The 19,235-nt window shown below is 51.3% G+C and overlaps 1 protein-coding gene across 1 annotated transcript in view; it reads right to left on the minus strand.

The window, feature by feature from the left end:
• The window catches only part of DCHS1 (dachsous cadherin-related 1), a 32,578-nt gene extending 13,552 nt beyond the window's left edge, over positions 1-19,026 (minus strand). Inside the window, exons 1-2 of the mRNA XM_081154999.1 lie at positions 18,764-19,026; positions 4,089-5,996 (exon numbers count right to left, since the gene is read on the minus strand). Of these exons, the coding sequence (XP_081011125.1) occupies positions 4,089-5,876 (1,788 nt within the window). The 5' untranslated portion in view covers positions 5,877-5,996; positions 18,764-19,026. The remainder of the gene's footprint in view (positions 1-4,088; positions 5,997-18,763) is intronic.
• Positions 19,027-19,235: the final 209 nt, after the last annotated feature.

Below are 19,235 nucleotides of genomic sequence, written 5' to 3' on the forward strand. Positions count from 1 at the left end.
AATGCAGAGCCTTGCCATGTTCAGCCTCAGCTGGAAATGTATACGTTGGGCGACTTGAATTTTTCAGTGATCTGCACATGTCTGAGAGTGCCCACAAAAGTTCCATGAGTATTGATTTTTGGGTCACACTTAAGTTTTAGAGAGTCAGCAAGTTCACAAATATAGAATCTGCAGAGTTTGAGGAGGACCAACTGCACTTATGAAGAACAGTGCTAAAGGGCTGTGACCGCAAATTCCTGGTGGATCACAGGGAGTTAATAACCATCACCAGGTCTCATAATCACTCCAAGCAGGGAACTGGCTGACCGATAGAATTATAGAGGCTGACATCATAGTCTTACTCTTTTTTGAGTTTGGTCATTACAGAATGAGATCTGTGATACTGGAATTTGATCACTGGGAATGATCAAGTCTGCTTTATGGATTTATGGATGTGGCTCATGCATCGTTACCCTTCCTTCACCTCTCAGGCCAACCTCCTTGGAAGTGAGAGAGGGAGAATTGCATGTCTATATTGCAAGTCCAATATTGAGGTCATTCGGTTGTGGGGTGGGGTCCCCAAAACTAAGAAGTAGGGAAAGCCTTTCCTAGTTAATTCCTGGTCATCTCCCAGACTGGTTCAGAAAAAGCTGAATGACTGGACACCAATGTCAGGAGTCTCTGAACATTTCAGGGTCAAATCAGCAGGAGACACCATTCTGGGAGCTCCTAAGCCCAGGACAAGGCCAGACGTACCCTAGGTACTCTATGTATATTTGTTCATTGAGTAAACGGACATTCTGATTGCCATGCCTTACAACAAAAACTTCTTTCAAACTGAGTTTTTATACCATGGGTGCACATTAGGGGCCTCAATAGTGGACTAGCTGGTGCCGACTGCTATAGCCTGTGACAAAGTGCTCTTTGTGGATACAAGGGCCTCAGGGTCATGATATGCTGTAAAAGGAAGCTGGAGAGTTTCCCTTTCTGAGCCGGAAAATGTTGCTCAGGGAGAAGGCTGGCCAAGGACTTCTGATGGTTGCCCAGGCCCTTGACAGAAGTGATTTGTGCCATTGTTTACCCTCCCGAGAGACACTAAGACCCTGCCATGGCTGGACCCTGGAAACAGTTCCAGCTCCAACACTTTACGTGGCCGTGGGCCCGGATATCCCAGGAGACCAACTTCCCCTGCATCAAGCCTGCGGGCTGCAGCACAGCTGCGGCACCATCTCCAGAAGCTGTTAAAGACCTTTGCCCTCTGACTCGCTGCAGGAAGAAAGCAATAAATAGTGGTCAGGGGAAGTTGTCAGGAACTGACCCCAGAAGGTGCAGCAGCCATTGACTGGAAATGACCAAGGCAAAGTGAATTTCCTGGCCTGTGCAGCCCCTGCTCAGAGGTTCCACTGCAAATGCACAGTCTCCATTTCAGCAGGCTCTCCACCCTGCTGCACAGTCCAACCATGTCAGCAACCTCTCCCAAAAGCCATACGTAACCTCCTCTCTCTCCTCTTGTCCCCACCCCACACAAAGCTCTCATCAAATGCACTATTTCAAGGAGAAGGTAAAGACCCTTATCTGTGAACCCTCTAAAATTCCTAACAGACCACAAACTTACTATCAGCCCATCCTAACCTCCTTTCCAGGAAAGGAGAATTGTTGCCACTACGCTCTCCTGCTTCTTCCACTGCTTCCCCAACCCCAGTCTTCCTTTGCCTCCCCTTACTCTGCCTGTTCTTACACGTTTTTGTTCCCCGGAATCTCTCCTTGGCCTTTTCTCACGCTACACACTCGCTTAGGGCCTTCTCTTCCACTTCCATGGCTTTGACCATTGTCTGTACTTTGACCCAGATCATTCCTCTAAGCTCCAAACTTGTACATATAGATGCCTGCTCAGCATCTCCACTTGGAGGTCCCACAGGCACCTTAAATCCAACCTGTCCAAAACTAAAGGCATGATCATTCCAAACCCCTCTCTAATGACTCTTCCATCCACGCAGTTGCTCAAGCCAGAAATGTGTTCTTCCTTTTTCCTCTCCCGGTAAATCAATCAACCAGGGACTAAGTAAATCCTCATTATCTCTCCTATTTGTCTATTTCTTTCCATCACCATTATCACTGTCCTGACCTAGGCCTGAGGTGTTTTTCTCCTGAACTGTTAAAATTCCCTTCTTGTGGCTGTCTGATCCTCCTATCCTTTCTCTACACCAGAGTTTCTCAATGGCAGCACGACTCACATTTTGGACCAGACAGTTCTTTGCTGTGGTGCTGTCGTGTTCATATAGGATCCCTGGCCTCTACCCACTAGATACCAGTAGCACCCCACCAGTTGTGACAATCAGAAATGTCTCTGGACATTGCCAAATGTCCCCTCCAGAGAGCAAAATTACCTCGAGCTGTGAACCACTGCTCTACACTGATTGTCAAAAGCATTTTTTGAGAAAACAAATATAATCATATTACTCCTCTACTCAGAGAGCTTCGATGTTCCCTGAAGAAAAAGCTCAAACACCTTGGCTTGGCTGGACTTTTCACTGTCTGGCCTCCCTGCATAGTCTCATCTCCCACTCTCCCATCTCACACTTTAAACTCCAGAGACACTGAGTCACTGTAGGCCCTTGAACAAGTCAGATTCTCCCCTGTCTGGTCGCCTCATAAACTCCTGCTTACCCTTTAAGTCTGAGCTCAAGGGTCCTAACTTTTGGGAAGACATTAATATTCCCTAGCTGTACCTCACATGTATCCCCATCGTGGAAGTTTTCTTATTGCAGTAAAACTGTTTCTTTGCACAGGAATCTCCCCTCTAGAACACATACACTCCATGTGTACACACAGTACACATATACACTCCATGAAGGGTATGTGTGTATTGCGGGGTGGGGTGGCAAATAACTCATTCATTACTGTGAATTCTGTGTCCCTAATGCAACGACTGGCACATGGTAAATACTCTAAATGTATATTGAGTGAACCAAATATTAAGACTTCTTGTAATCATTGTGAACACCCACTGGTTATTTTTATGCCTGCTTCCCTATGGTTACTAACAGTAAAAACTCCAGGAAACCACCTGGAGAGTTGCCCTCTTGCTTCAGGCACTAGTGAGGAGGAAGAAGTTTGGAAGGCATAGCCCATTGGTTCTGGGCCAAGAGGGACAGTAAACACAAGAGAGAGTGGGTGGGAGCTCAGCAGCAGTAGGCAGGCAAATACTCAGAGTCTGGCCAGAAGGGAGGCGGTTGCCCAGGCACTGGCCTGGAAGTCTAGGCCAGCAGGGAGCCCCTGAGAAGATGTTTAGGGGTCTGGTGGACTTCTGAGACATAAAGACTTCAAGCACTAATCTAAGAGGCCTCCGTGCCTCCAGTCTCCCTTCCGGCATCCATACTCCGTGGTACAGCTAAAATGATCTTTCCAAAAGACATGTCAGATTTGCCTAGAGCTCCTTATTGGCTCCCTATGATTTTTAAAATAAAGTCAAAGCTTGTAATCTGGTTTCTTTCTACAATCTTGTCTCCCCGAACTCTTTCTCATCAGCACAGCTGAGGCCAACCTGAAAATGCAGTCCCCTCAACACATCATGGTATTCTGCAGCTCTTTCTGTGGTCCTGGAATCCCTGTTCACCGCCCCCCTCCCCCGCCCCGTATTATCCATTCGATAAAGTCTCATTGGTTCATCAAAGGCTCATCCTCTGGGCTTCCATAGCAGCTCATATGCCGCTTGCTATAGCACTAGGTATTGGTGTATCTCTTCACCTACATTGGGAGCTGCCTGGAAATAAGACTGTCTCTTTTCTTTGTTCCCAGGGCCCAGCACAGTGCCAGACTTATAGTAGGTAAGTTAATTCTTAACACCATAAGACACTTTTTCTCTAGACTCAATCTTAATTCCCTCAACTACCGAAATTACCTAGCCCAGCTCTTGCACCCTGCTCTCTCATCTTTTCACAACCCTTACCCTCTGCACAGACTTTGGAGCTTACAGAATAGGACCAAACCCTCTGGCATAAGTCACCATCACAGACCTGCAAAGCTTGGTTCTTGCTCTGAGCTCCCCTGTGGCCCTCTGATCCACTCCTGCCCATAGCAGCATCCTGCCGTGTGCAGGGCTTACCTACCTGTAGAAAGCAGGTTCCAGGCTGGGTGCCCTCAGGCAGTGAGGCATTGTAGAAAGTCCTTTGGAATTGAGGTTCATTATCATTCACATCTTGCAGGGCCACACTAACTGTGGCAGAGGAGGTGAGAGGAGGCAAGCCCCCATCTGTGGCCACCACAATCAGCTGTGGCTGGGGTTCTAACTCATAGTCCAGAGAGGCAGCCGTGGTGATGATGCCTGAGGTGGGGTCAATGGAGAACCAGTGGGTGTGGGTGCCTGGAGCCAGGCTATAGGTGACCTGACCATTGGTGCCCTGGTCAGGATCCTGGGCCATCACCCGCACCACAAAGCTGCCAGGCAGTGCAACCTCAGGCAGGGGCTCAGGTCGGTAGAGCTGGCGGTCAAAGGCAGGTGCATTGTCATTGACATCAGTGACATGCAACACAAAGGCAGCCTCAGCCCTCAGCGGGGGTGAGCCTGAGTCGGTGGCAGTAACCCGCAAGTTATAGGCGTCCCGCTCCTCCCGATCCAGCTGCCGAGCCACGCACACCAGGTAGATGACGCTGTCCTGAGTACTTAAGGCAAAGTGGCCCTCTCCACCCTCCAGTGACACATTGACGTGGGCAAAGTCACCATCATCTGGGTCTGACACAGAGATGCGAGCAACAAGCTGGCCAGGTGGGGCAGCCTCAGACACTCGGGGGGAACCATCTGCGCTGAGGAAGATGACAGTCATGGAGGGCTGATTGTCATTGGCATCTCGCACATGCACAGTCACAAAGGCCGAGCCCAGCTCAGGGTGAGCCCCACCATCCCGTGCCTGCACCACCAGTTCGTGGACCCGCCGTTGCTCGAAGTCCAGTGGCCGCTCCAGCCGCAGCAGCCCCGTGTGTGCATCAATGGAGAAGGGTCCATCACCCTCGCTCTGTCTCCGGTTGATCTCATAGGTCACAGCCCCATTGGCATCGGCATCGGCGTCAGATGCATACACCTGCAAGACTGGACTGCCGGGGGCCAGGCTCTCAGACACCACAGCATGATAGCGGCTCTGATTGAAGGCTGGGGCATGGTCATTGATGTCCAGCAGTGTCACATCCAGCAGGGCCTGGGCCCTTCGGGGAGGTGAACCACCGTCGTAGGCCTCCAGTTGCAACATATAGTGTGAGCGGTTCTCTCGGTCCAGCTCCCCAGTAACTACCAGCTCGGGAACTGGGGCCCCATCGGGACCAGGGCGTGTCTCCAGCCGGAAGGTCTCTCCAGCCCCATCACCAGACAGCGCATAGCCCTGGGTTCCTAAGCGGCCAGCATCTGCATCACGAGCCGGCTCTAGTGGGTAGCGGGTGCCAAGAGCTGTGTGCTCAGGTATCTGCAGGGCAGCACGAGCCTGCGGGAAGGCTGGAGCATGGTCATTGATGTCAGCCACTCGCACAGTAACTTCCACGGTGGCGCCGTCAGGAGTAACTGCAGTGAAGCGGTAGCGATCCCGCCGCTCACGGTCCAAGACACGGGCTGTACGGACCACCCCACTGTGCTCATCGATGGCCAAGTCTGTGCCCACACCACTGCCCTCCTGCGCAGAGATGAAGTACATGGGGGGTGCTGCTGTGCCTGCCGGAAGCCCTGCACTGATGTCCCCGATCAGTGTGCCTGCCGGCTGCTCCTCATCAATCTGTAGGTCCAAGCTCCCGGCCTGACCCCAGGCACCTGACACCCTGGCCCCCAGCAGCAGTAGCAGCAGTGGGAGCAGGGGGAGGGGTCTGGGGCTCTGCATGCCAGTGCAGGAAAGCGCAGAGCCCAGCTCCTTCTGCATGACAGGCACAGTCCAGATGTGACTTGGGCTTCGGCTCTAGGCCAGGCTCTGGGCCCAGCTTGATCTCAGGCTTTGGATCAGGTCCAGCTCAGGCCCTGGCTCCAGCACAGGCTCCCTGACCTGCAAGTAAAGTGGAAGAAAAAAGGTCATGATGGGGAAGGAATCAACAATTCAGGGAGACTGCGGTCTAAGCCTTGTGCTCCAGAGGCCCAGGAAACCTCTGCTTTAGGACTCTTCCTGCCCCGCTCCAGTCTTTCCCTGGCAGGTTCCCATCCCACCCTGACCCCCCTCTCAGCAGATTGTTTTGTTCCTATTGTTCAGGTCTGAATGCCCTCAGACTCCCAGTCAAACGGAGCAGGGACTCATAAGCCATATTGATGATTTTGACTTTATCCTAAAAGCGAATGGAAGCCACAGAAGTATTTTGAGAAGGGGTGTGCCAAGATATGACGTACATTTTGTGAAGATCACTATCGCTGCCCTTGGGAAAACAAGGGGCATGTAGACTGGATGGTTATCTTAGAACGGCCCTTGTAACACACTTGTGGGAGTCCAGGCGATGGCATTGCTTTGATGGTGACTCGGATGAGTGTTAGCAATGAAAATGACAGAAGTGGATAGGTCTGCAGGAGGTTTAGGAGGTAGAACAGACAGGGCTTGGTGACTGTTTGAAGGCAGGGGATGAAGTAGTGGGAGAAGACAAGCATGCTGGGCAAATTTCTGGCTTGAATCATCAGTTGGACAAAGGTATTCTTAACTGGCCAGAGAGAGAGAGAAACAGAGAGGGGAGGTGTCTCTGAAGCTAAGGGGAGCCAGGGTTTCAAATGCTGCTGAAGTTCAAGAAGGAGGAGTCCTAAAGCCTCATGAAGGCATTTAGTGACTAAGTGAGAGCAACGCTCTTTGAAAGGTTGATTCATTTCCTCCAGTTTCTCACTTCTCACACCCTCCACCCTCTGTGAAGTAAGGCTTCCTCCCCTATGGCGTTGCTTTCACTGAGCTTCCAGTCATTTCTGTGTTCTACATCTAACGGACACTTTTTCTGATCTTCCCCTTGCTGCGCCCTTCTGGATCATTGGCTCCTTGGAGCCTGCTCGTCCTGGCTTCACATGGTGAAACCCCAGCTCTTCCTTCCATGGTACTTCTCTGTCCACTCCTCTATCTCCTGTGTAAGTTCTTCCTCTGCCCATCCTTTAAAAATTCGTGCTCGTCAGCCCTGCCCGGGTGGCTCAGTCGGTGGGAGCAGCATCCCATGCACCAAAAGGTTTCAGATTCCATTCCTGGTCCCAGCACATATCCGGGTTTCGGATTTGATCCCCGGTCAGGGCGTGTACAGGAGGCAACCGATTTGATGTTTCTCTCTTTGTCCGTCTGTCTGTCTCCCTTCTTTTGTCTCTAAAATCAATGAAAAACATATCCTCGAGTGAAGATTAAAAAAAATTGGTTCTCTTCAGGATTCATTCCTGACCACATCTTTCCCGCTCTCCACACTCTGCCTGGGAGATTATATCCTTTCCCATGCCTTCAATTCAAATGTATCGATAATTTTTTTATCCATCTACTTGCTGATGACTTTCTAATCTCCATTTCCAGCTCTGAGAGCTCTGGAGATGCATGTCCAGCCATATTCTGGACTTCTTCACAGTGTAGCCCCTACTTTCACCTCAAGATGTATTTCTTCCTCCATTCTTTTTCCTGTGAACAGCACCACCACTCATCCAGGTGTCCAGGCCAGAAACCCAGAAGCTCTCCGGGCTTCCTTGCTTTTCTTCGGTCTGATTTCCAATTAGTCATCCAAACCTAACTAACTGTCTCACTAGACATGTCTTAAGTGTGCCCTTTCCTCTCATTCCCACTGCTGCTTCCCAGTGCGAACTTTGTCATCTCTCCTTTTGATTCTGCTCCTTACTGGTCCCCCTCTCAGCCTCCAGGTTTGGATCATCTAATCCATCTCCACTTGACCAGAGCTATCCATACAGCTCTCAAAAAACCACTCCTGACAAAAGCTTCCACTGGTTCCCCGTTTCTTACAGCAGAAGACTGCTGCTCCTCCATGGAAAAAAATGCAGGTACACATACATACAAACTGTGCCTGCAGTTTCAAGGGGTTCATGGACACCAGTTATAGAATTCCTGACCCAAAATATAAAGTCCAACCTCCTTCATACATCTTCCTGATCTGAGTCCTGCCAATCTTTCCAGTGTGCCCCTCCTTTCCTTTTCCCACCATACCCTGCATTCCAACACTAAACCCATTGCTATGTTCCTTCCCAACTCCTTGCCTTGTATGAACTATTCTTTCAGTCTGAGACTTCCTCTATACACTGGCCATCTCTTACTCAAATTCCAAGATACAGTTCAAATGTCCTGTGTTCTGTGGAATCTTCTACATCTCTGTTACCTACTGCAGAGGCAACTGGACTCTCCACAGGGCTCCCACTGCTTTTGGTGCACACTGACAATAAACTGCACAGCAGCCCTGATTTATTCATGTGTCTGCCCCCTTGCAGACTTGGAGGCTCACTGAGGGCAGCAACTTTATTTACTCTCTGATTCTCCAGGGTTTAGTAGAAGTATAGCATCAGCAGGCAATCAGTGATGAATGAATGGTCAGAGCCTCTCAATTACCCACCATGACACTCACCTACTGATACAGAGAGAAACACCCATGGGCATGCCAACAGGACAACATACACAAACACACGTGAGCCTGTGCCCTTGAGACACCACAGTCAGTCCTGTGGCTACAAAAGTGTATCCTTGGGTCTTTACAGATATGCTCTGCTCTAGGACTTCGTGTCTTCCTAAGGGAGGAATGTTTCTGACCCCTCTTGCTTTCCCATCTGTGTGAGGCAATAAAAAGAACAGGGATTCCACAAAGTTTGAGCTGGGTTTGAGCCTAGTCTCAGTGTTATTTTCCTAAACTATAAAATGGTTATGGTGATACCTACCCTGTGGGGTTTTGTGAGAATTAGAGGCAATGGAAGCAAGGATCCCAGAGCTGGGCATTTGGTAAATGCTCTCTCATCAGTTCCCAGCACCATCCCTGATGGGTCCCCTCAACCCAGCTTCAGAGTTCTAGGGTTCTGTGTGTTCACTAAGATCCCTCTCCCCGGGGCTCAAGTCTGAAGAGCCCATGGAGCTGCCCTATGGAATAACAGGTCAGAGAAATTCAGAACAAGGAGGTCAGAGTGAGCACAGGCCTGCTCCAAAGATGGGAGAGGCTGAAAGTACAGGGATCACTCAGGGGCTCAGGTCAGGGATCTAGGCCTAGAGACTGGGTTCGACATCAAGGGTTAAATGTTGGTCCTATCCATTTAATCAGTAGAGAAAAAGGAGTTGCGGTGGTGGGGAGAGAAGATAATGGACAGTAAGGTCAATGTACTTATCAAACTGTGTTATAACTTTGTCTCCCCACCCAGAGAGTTTTATTTGTTTTTCGTTTGTTTTTCAATCCTCACCTAAGGATATTTTTTCCATTGCTTTTCAGAGAGTGGGAGGGAGTGAGAGAGGGAGGGAGGGAAGGAGGGAGGGAGACAGAGAGGGAGAGAGAAGAACATCGTTGTGAAAGAGACATATTGATCGGTTGCCTCCTGCGCACACCCAGACCAAGGTACGTGCCCTTGACCGAAATCTAACCGGAGACCCTTCAGTCGATGGGTCAACGCTCTAACTACTGAGCGAAACCAGCAAGGGCAGAATGTCAGCTAATTGAAGGCCGGGACTACATCTTATTCACCTTTGTGTACAGCACAGAGCATAGCACATAGTAGATGATCAATAAATTTCTTGAATGAAAGGATGTATGTAAGGTATGAGATAAAAGCTTAGATGAAAGATAAACCTTGAAGAGGAGGGGTCAGACCCAGGCAAATTGTGTAGACCCCAGTGCCTTCCGCATCACCCTGCCTGGGTCCCTTTCCAATGTAGACTCTCCCAACACACTCTTATAGTGGACACACAAAGGTGCATACTCATAAAGCCACAGGCCCACACATGCACAAACTTACTTGCAGACAAGCACACTCAACACACTCATACACACATGGACGGTACTTTAACGGATACACATCCAGGGCATACACACAGATAGCCCTCCTCACAAATACAGAGAAACATGTTTTCACACACACAGGTGGGCAAATTCATTTACATGGACTCCGCTCCCCCACCGCAAGCACACATACTCACATGCAGGCATACATACAGACACATACACAGAAAGGCACTTTCTCACAGGCTTCGCATGGACAGGCACATTCACACAGATACCCCCTCCCACGTATACACACAGACACACTCCCATGCACCTACCCTCCCATGCACATAGACAGAACCACCTTCACACATGCACAGACTCACACAGCCAGGCACATACGTGCACACTTGCAGACCCACCCACACACAGGCATGCTCTCACACATGCTGCCGGGGCACTCGTGGTCAGCTCTGTGGCTGCAGCTGTGACCTCTAGGTCCCTGGGGCCTCTGTCTGGACTGTGCCTCACTGCTTCCTGCTCCAGGGCTTCCAGTTCCAAACTTGAACTCCAGACTCTCTCCCGAGACCGTCTCATCCTCTCTCCAACTCTCTTCTCGGCACCATCTCCCCCATCTGTACAGTGTTTCTCACTGCCTCTTCCCCAGGACTTGCTCCTCCCTGTTCCTGCCTCTTTCCCTCTGCAGGTCTGTCCCATCCCTTCCTCCAGATCAGGCCTAAATCATCCATCTTGTCTCTTTCCCCAATGTGTCCTGCCTCCTGCCCCAGATCTGTCTTTTCTTTCCCCAGATCTCTCACACACCCCTTCTCCCACCCAGTTCTGCCTTGCTGCGTGCCCTCACTCTGTCCTGGTCCTGTTACTCTGTCCTCTGGCTCCATGGAGCTCTCCCCCCTCTAGCCCCACATCTGGGCCTCTGGAACAACAGCTGGTTCTCATTAGGAGGGGGAGGGGCGAGACTGTTCATTGGGGCCTGCAATGTGATGTCAGTCCTCCCCCCACCCGCAGCCTATGTGTCCATAGGACCTGGGAGCGGGGGTACATGGGAGAGGAAGGAAAAGTGAGTTGGGGGGAGGAATAGGGAGACCATAAGGGAAGGGGTACTCCAGGAGGAAGTAGAGGAGTGGCTCGAGGTACAGAGGGGGAAGCAGGCGGGGGAGCTGGCACCACCAATGCCTCCTCCCTCAACTTCCTGTCCCAGGGCCAGGGAGGGGCAGGGACCAGAAAGACAACAGGGTGAGGAGGGGAGCTACTCGAGGCAGCCTGGCACAGAAGGGGAGGAAGAAGAGGGGAGCCTTGGTGAGCAAAGGGAAGTGGAGATACAGGGCCAGGCATAAAGGAGGGAGGAAAGAGTTCTGCTGGGTGGGTGACAGGAAGCAAGACTGCGGGAGAGTGAGCGTCCATGGCAGAGGAGACAGCGAGTGGAGTTAGGGCAGAAAAGGGAGGTAAGTCAGAGATAGGAACCGTGGGCCTGGAGGGGTGGGGTGGGGAGGTTGATAGAGGCAGGAGCCAGAGCTGGAAGGGTAGGGGACAGGGGAGAGGAGAATGAAGGACAGAGGAGGGAAGAAAAGGCTGACAAACTGCCTTCCCTGGATAGTCTTGGGACGACCCCGTGGGACAGTGCCCGGTGGCCAGGGCAGTACCCGGAGGAGCCTGGCTGTACCGAGGACTGGTTCCCAGGAGGCACCTCAGGGAGAGGCTGGGGACGGATGTGAGCAGAGGAAGCAGAAAGAAAGTCTATTTTCTGAGCTTTTATGGTGTGCTGGGCCCTATGCCAGGCAATTCACAGACAGTATCTCGTTTAATCATCATAACAACCCTGTGAGGAAGGTGTCCCGCCTTCCATTGAAGAAACCGAAGCTCAGAGTGAAACAACTTCCCTGAGTTAACACAGCTTCAATCTGATCCCAGGACTATGCACTCCACACTGCCTGGGATTCAGGGAGAAGGGAAAGACGGAGAGAGGAAGAAATTACAGAGGAGCTGAAGGGAGACAGTCCCTAGCAAGCCAAGGGAGACATGAAGAAGAGAACCTACGGGAGGAGGGAGACACATATGAGGTGCCTGAAACAGCCAGGTCAGGAGCAGTGGGACTGAGGACACAGAGAAGAAAGAGGCAAGGAAGGGAAGCTGACAAGGCTTGGCCACGGACTCTTCAGGAGGGGTGAGGGAATAGAGGACTCCGGACTGGCTCCCAGGCTTCTGGCCTGGTTACTCAAGTGCTGCCATTTAAGACACCACACAGGAGAAGCCATTTTTCGGGTGCCTGCTGGGATCTTCACATGGAGTTGTTCCAGGCACAGCTGGATTGGAGCCTCGGAGAGAGGTCTGGACTTGGACAAATCGAGGAGTACAGGAAAGCCATGGGTGTGGGGGCCATCGGATAGGATGTGTAGAGTAGGAAGAGAGTCTAGGACAGAACCCTGGGGAACAGTCACATTTAAAGTGCAGACTGAGGAGACCTTTATTCTTCTTAGAGAAGGAGGCAGTATGACAGAAGGGAGGAAACATTTCAACAAGGAGAGAGATCAATAGCATTCAATGATTCAGTGCTGCTGAAGTTAAGATGAGGGCTGAGAAGTGGCCATTGACTTCAGCAATGAGGAGTTCACTAGTGACCTTGGGGAGGACAGTTTAGGAGAGCCATAAGGGGGCAACCCTCCTGCAGTGGGAAATGAGAGAGAATGAACTGGCTAACAACTAGCCACAGAAAAGATGTCAGCATAGATTCTTTCATCAATGCACAAGTATTGAACTCCTAGAATAGGAAGGCAACATATCATAGTGAGGCAGGGCAGGATAGTGGTGAAAATGTGGAATCTGGGGCCAAACCAACTGGATTTCTGCCCAGCGTCACACTTACTAGCTGTGCGACCTTGGGCAAGCCACTTAATTCCTCAGTGCTTCCATTTCCTCATTTATAAAATAAAGACAATGCTAATACTTACTGTACCATGTTTGCAGTATGAACAGTGTCTGGCACACAGTAAATGTTTAATAAGTGCGCAAGCATGAACTATTTCTACAGTGGTTAGGAAGATGGGCACCCTGGCTCTGTTGGTTGCAGCATTGTCCTATACACTGAAAAATGGTCGTGAGTTTGATTCCTGGTCGGGGCATGTATGGGAGGCATCCTATCAATGTTTCTCTTGCACATTGATGTCTCTCTTTCTCTCTCCCTCTCTAAAACCAATAAACATATCCTTGGGTAAGGATTTTTTTAAAAAAAGAGGAAGGAGTCTGCTGTCAGGCAGACTTGAGTTCAAATTCTGACTCTACCACTTACAGTGTAACCCTGGGCAAGGTGTTTAACCTATCTACCTCTGAGTTTCTCCTGTAAAATGGGGATTAAAGGACCTATTTTATATGGTTGTACAAGAGTTAAGTGAAAGAATGCTACAAAAAACTTAGCACAGTGTCTGGCATACAAAGAAGGCTCAATAAATATCAGCTGCTACTGTTGTGTGGCAGACACAAATAACCCTGAGATAAGTGTTATCTCACAGATGAGGAAACCGAGGCTCAGAGCAAGTAGCAGAGAGACATCTAGAATGCAGCTCTGACGAATTCCAAAACTAGTGTTTTCCGTTACACCATATTGCTTCTCTGCTGGAGGGCTTGGAATGCCCTTGTAAAGGTCATGGCCAGGTGACAGAACAGGGAAGGACAGTGAGCAAAGTTCTGCTTTAGGAGAAGATCGACGACGAGTTAATTGCCAGTCCAGGTAGACAGGTCGTGAGACAGGGGAAGGGACCAGAGAATTGTTGGAGGTCTCTAGGAGACAAAGAAAAAAATGGGGAAAAGCAGGCCAAGGGCATGCTTGTGAAATGATTCATCAACAGATTTATTCAACAAATATCTACTGAAGACCTACCATGTTCCAAACACCATATTAAGCAGTAGGGAAGTAGCAGTGACTTGGAGAGATCGAGTCCCTGCCTTTGTGGTGTCCACAGGTAGGGAGACTTGAAAATGGTGAGGGAGCTAGGGGTGGTGGTGATGGGCAGCAAGGGCCTGGTTCTAAGTTCTGACCCTGACCACCAGGGTCCGGACTGCTGGGGAGGCCAGCGCGGCTGGAGCTAGCAGAGAAGTTGGAGATGTAGCAACCCAGAGATGTCGAGAGGAAAGAGCAAGTTTGGGAAAGCAGGAGGGAGGAGTTTGAGGGGCAGGTGAGCACAGTAGAGGGACTGAGAAGTTGGAAATAAAATTAACTAAGTTGAAAGTTGAGCACTTAATAGTGTTTTCTTTCTGAATCTTCAAAACAACTCTCTTAATGTTACCTCCATTTTCACCCGAGAAAAGGGGAGCTCAGAGAAGCTAGGGTCATCTGGGTGGAATGGCATGGCTGAAAAGTCTGATGTGTACCCCTGCTCCTTCCTCCCCTCCCTCTCCTCTGCCTTCTTCACCAACTTTATGGGAGTTCTAGGCCCTGAGAGACAACAGCTCCTTCCTTTGAACAGCTTAGAGAGAGAACCATAAACAAAGAGATTTTAGTGTGCTAAGCAGAACACAGAGGGGGATCCTGACTCAGGCTTGGGGGTTCCAGGTGGACTTCTGGGAGGAGGTGCCCTTTCACCAGGGGACACAAGAACTGAGAAGCCCTTCCCATGTGGCATTGGTAGAAAATGCCTGGAAGTCAGCAGGTTACCCAGGAAATATGGACACCAGAGCTGCAGGAAGAGGCAGGCAATGAGAAGCCAGGAAAAAGATGGAATCCAATAGCATGAACCCCTGGGAGGGACCCTTGCTTTGCAGATACCAGGGCATTAGGGAGTCCAGTCTTGCCTCCGTTACCACTGATAGGCAGGAACAGGACAAGAGCACAGTATCCAGGAGCTTGATATGGGGAGAAGGGGTCAGGGTGCCAGGAGCTGGAGGGCCCAGAGCAGGTACATGTGTGTGTGGGGGGGGCATCAGAGGAAGGAGCTGCCTATGGCACCTCCAGGGAAGGGAGCCTGGTGGAGTGGAGAGAATGGCAAGGCACTGCAGGGATGGCAGGTCACAGCCTGCTCATCTTTCATTCCTTCCAAGAACTTCCTGAGTTATGGGACATGCAGAGAAGGGAGTGGCTACAGTTAACTTCTGGGTTTGTAGCTTGATAACTTAGTGTGGATGCTTTGGGGGAGGGAGGAATGATGAGTTCAGGTTTGGACACGTTAAGAGGTTTGTGAACTATATAGTAAACATCTGGTAGGAAGCAGATATGAAGGTCTGGAGGTCAGAAGAGAGGTCTGGAAGAGGCAGATATTTGGGAGTCATCAGCTGAAACAGATGATAATTAAAGCCCTGGAAATAAATGAGATGGATCACCTGGAGGGTTGTATACCGTAAAGCGATAAGAAGGTCCAAGCCAGAGCCCTAAGGAACAGTAACATTTAGGGGCCACCCAATGGAGACCCTAAAGCAGACTGAGAAGGAACAGCCAGGAGGAGTTCTGGGAGAGGGATGCACAGATTCCCACTATACTGGAATCATCTGTTTATTTGCCTGTCTCTCCTATTGAAGTTTAAACTTCTTGAGGGTAGGAATAGCATGTTCTATCATAGTATTCCCATCACCTAGCAATGTGGCTGGCACACGAGAGCTCATTAAACATTGACAGAATAAAATAACAGCTCAGAAGCCATAAGACAAAAATGATTCAAATTGAAAAGAATGGTTAGCAATGTCAGACCCTGCCAAGAGGTCAGGCAGTTAAGGACTTTTGAAAAGAGCCCCTAGATTTGGCGGGTGAGAGGCTGCTTTCTCTTAGGGAGAGCAGTTACATTGGAAGGGCAAGAGTAGATGGGAAGCGAGGAAGTGGGAGCAGCTCTGTGCAGAAGACACAAAAGGTGGCGATGAAGCAAAGTGAGAGTCTCTTAGTTAACTGGGTAGTACAGGGTCAACGAAGGTCGGAGAGACTGGAAGCCATTCACATGCTCAAAGGAGGGATGGATAGATAGACAGAAACTGGAGACATGGGTAAGACACGGGATAATTAGTTGAGTCAGGTCCCTGCGGAGGAGGGAGGAGATGGGACCCACAACACAGGTGGAGGATGGGTCTTAAACAGAAGAGCTGCCTCTTCATTATGATAGGAAAGCAAAAGAGGTTGAGGAAGATGCAGATAAAATTTGAGGGAGGAGGAAGGAAGTTGAGGAATTCAAACTGGATGGCCTCCGTTTTCTCAGCGTTCAAGTAGACCAGGTTGCCTGCTCCCCCTCCTCCCTCTCCTGAATCTCTGCATCATTCTGTCACTGAGCCCCGCTGACCTCGCGCCTAAAGAACTCCTGAGACCATCTACTTTCTCCCTCTCTACTGACACTGCTCCAGTTCAGCCAGCATGATCCCCTCCTGGTTCCTGCAACAGCCAGCTATCCTTCTTTTCAAACTGCTCGCTCCGGCCTCCACACTACCGTCAGAGTGGTATTTCTAAAACAGATCTGGTCATAACGCACCACAACTTTAAATGATTGGGTGACGTTCCATTATTCTTGGGTTAGATAAATATTTTTCATATGACCCACAAGAACTGTATGATAGAACTTACCCTCCATCGACCCCTCTCCCCCAGACTCTCACCTCTTCTCACAAGATGCTATTAGTGCCAGGCTCACTGGATTGCTTTATACCTCAACACACATCACTTTCTTCACGTGGGCTTTCTCATGCTGTTACCTGGTCTTGGAATGTTCTCCACCCACCCCGCCTCATCTCCATCTCTCCCACCTCTACTTTGTTTGGTTGATTCCCTATTTATCCATCAAACTGAAGCTTAAATGTCACTTCCTCCAGAAAGCCTCTTCTGACCTCCCTACACTGGCTTAGGTTTCCTTGCTATGTGCTGCCACGTTACAGCACTCACCACATAGCCTGTAAGCTCCATAAAGGTAAGGACCATGTCCATTTTGTTCATGCTTGTAATGCTAACACCTACCACACTGCCTGGCACAGAATAGGTGCTTAATGTGTGTTTGCTGAATGAATGAACCAGCAAGTCAACTAATGAACCTGCTGAAAACAATGGGGTGAGGGATGTGAGGTTAAGGGGTGTGACAAAAATAGAAAAAAAAAATCTATTTATTTATTTATGGAGGGCCCAGTTGAGGGTGGAATTTATAGAAGCATGAATTTATAGAAGCATCACTTGGTGTGGTTGAGAGCTCATGCCAGCTAGGGTTGAGATTTTGTGGAATGGGTGGGCTCAGGGACAATGTAACCAAGAGTGACCAAGGAGTGGTTGAAGGGATGGTCCTGGATGTATAAATTGGAAGAAGAACACAAAGCCAACAAGGGGCAGATTAGGAGAAAGCAAAGAGGTCAAGGGCAAGAGATCATTATGAGGTTGAAGAGTAAGTATAATGAGAGCAAGGGCATCTGAGAGCTGGAAGGACATAGGAGGCTCTGGGCAGAGAGTGGAATGCAGAAGTTTAGAATGTTAGAGATGGACCAGTTCTACAGAGTGGTCCTGGGAGGAGAGAAGAAGTAACAGGAGCTAAGGAGCTCAAGAAACTGTGAGGCTGAGGTTTTGGAGGGACACTTAGAACTGTGGTAGGATGTAGGTGAGGGGAAGACTGATCCAGGCCTCCAAGTTTTCAGGAAACAATAGGGTAAGCCTGGCAGTCTATGGATGAGTAATGGTGTGAACATCCTAAGTTACTGGCAGTTTATTTAGCAGCCGGGACAGCTCACTCTGTGGTATGTGCCTGTCACCTAAAAGTGTGTCCCCTATACAAGCAGGTGTGTGGTAAGGGTGATTGCAATACAGTCTCCTGTTAGTGTCAGGTGTCTGGGACATCTGTATTGTATGCGCGGCTCTGATGAAGTAAGTATAACCTAGATGGTGGGTTGACTGTGACAGTGATTCCAGTAGCTGTGTATTGCTGTGACGGTGCCTCCCACGGTATGTGTTGGTCTTGACAATGATCCTGTGGGGATGTATTGGTTGTATCCTTTCTGCCGTGGGTGGGCGTTGTCCTGAGAGCATCTTCCATAGGTGTGTGTTGGGTCTGACAGTGCTTCCTGGGGGTGTGTGACGGCTTTGAAGGCATCTCCTGTGAATAATGTGTGTTGCCCGGGACTGTGTCCCCTGTGGGTTGAGTAGGGCTATGACTGTGTCCCCTGTGGGTATTTGAGGAGTTGACATAAGCAACAATATTTTTCTGGCCTATGACCCCATGGCTGCGGGCCCAGCCCACGCCACACTGAGTTCATTGTGCTTCTAGATCTCCCTCTCCCCACCCCCTCCACGTGGAACGAGGCCTGTGGTGACCTCCTTCTGTCCCCTGCTCAGGATTCTGATCCAGGTGCCTGGACACAAACTCAGAACACCCACCTGGGGTGACCAGCTTCCACTTCAGGCTCTGCCTGTCTCTGCCCCGCTTCTCTTTACTTCTTCCCCCTGTTTCTTTGTCTCTGTCTCAGTTCGTCTCTGTCACACACCCAGTCCTGCACATTCTGACACATGGCTCCCACAGAGGCAGCAACACACACACACACAGCCCCTCACAGGAACTCGCTCACCATGACACACTCATTCTAACCCACACGCCCTGGGAGTGACACGCACATACACACGCAGCCAGCAGACACGCAGCACACAACCTCCCAGTGACACGCACGCACCGCCGCCGCGCTCCCACTCGGGGCGGACACACGCCCTGGCCGCGCCCCGCACCCCCGCACCCTCGCCCAGCACACCCCCGGGCTCGAGGACACGCGCGCACAAAGACGCCCCCGCCCTGCCCCCGCGCTCACAGTCACGCTCGCCCCCGTCCCGCAGGCCCCGGCCCCCCCTCCCCCATTGTCTCCGGCTCAGAACAAAGCCCCCGGCTGCGCCGCCGCCGCCGCCGCCCGGGAGAGGCCGGCCCGGCCCGGCGGCTGCGGCCGAAGCGGCCAGACGGCGGCGGGCACTGACCTCCGCGCGGCGCGGGCTCTCTCGCCCGGTCCAGGGGCGCCGTCCGGCCGCGGTCAGCCCCCGGGGCAGCGCCCGCCCGCGCGGGGCCTGGGGCCGCGCATTGGCCGTCGCTGCTGTCCCCGGGCCCGCGATCAGCTCCGGGAAGACTGCCGTCGGTCCTCGCGCGCCTGGCCGTCGGTCGGTCGGTCCGCCGCCGCCACCACCGCCGCAGGGGCGCCGCCTCCTCCACAGCTGCCCCGCGGAGGATGCGAGCTCCGCCGCCGCGGCCCCGCGCCCCCTCCCCTCCCCTCCCCTCCCCTCCCGTCCCCTCCCCCGCCCTCCGCGCGGTAACCCGAGCCCCCGCCCCTGCGCCCGCGGAGCCCCCGCCCTCGCTCGCACCCGCGCTCGGTGCGCGGCGCCCCCGGCACCCGCCCGCCTCCCCCGCCCCTCGACTTCCCGGCCCCTGTCCCGGGCGCCGGATCCGGCCCCTGCC

The sequence above is a fragment of the Miniopterus schreibersii genome (assembly GCF_964146895.1).
Source record: "Miniopterus schreibersii genome assembly, chromosome: 12".
NCBI lineage: Eukaryota > Metazoa > Chordata > Mammalia > Chiroptera > Miniopteridae > Miniopterus > Miniopterus schreibersii.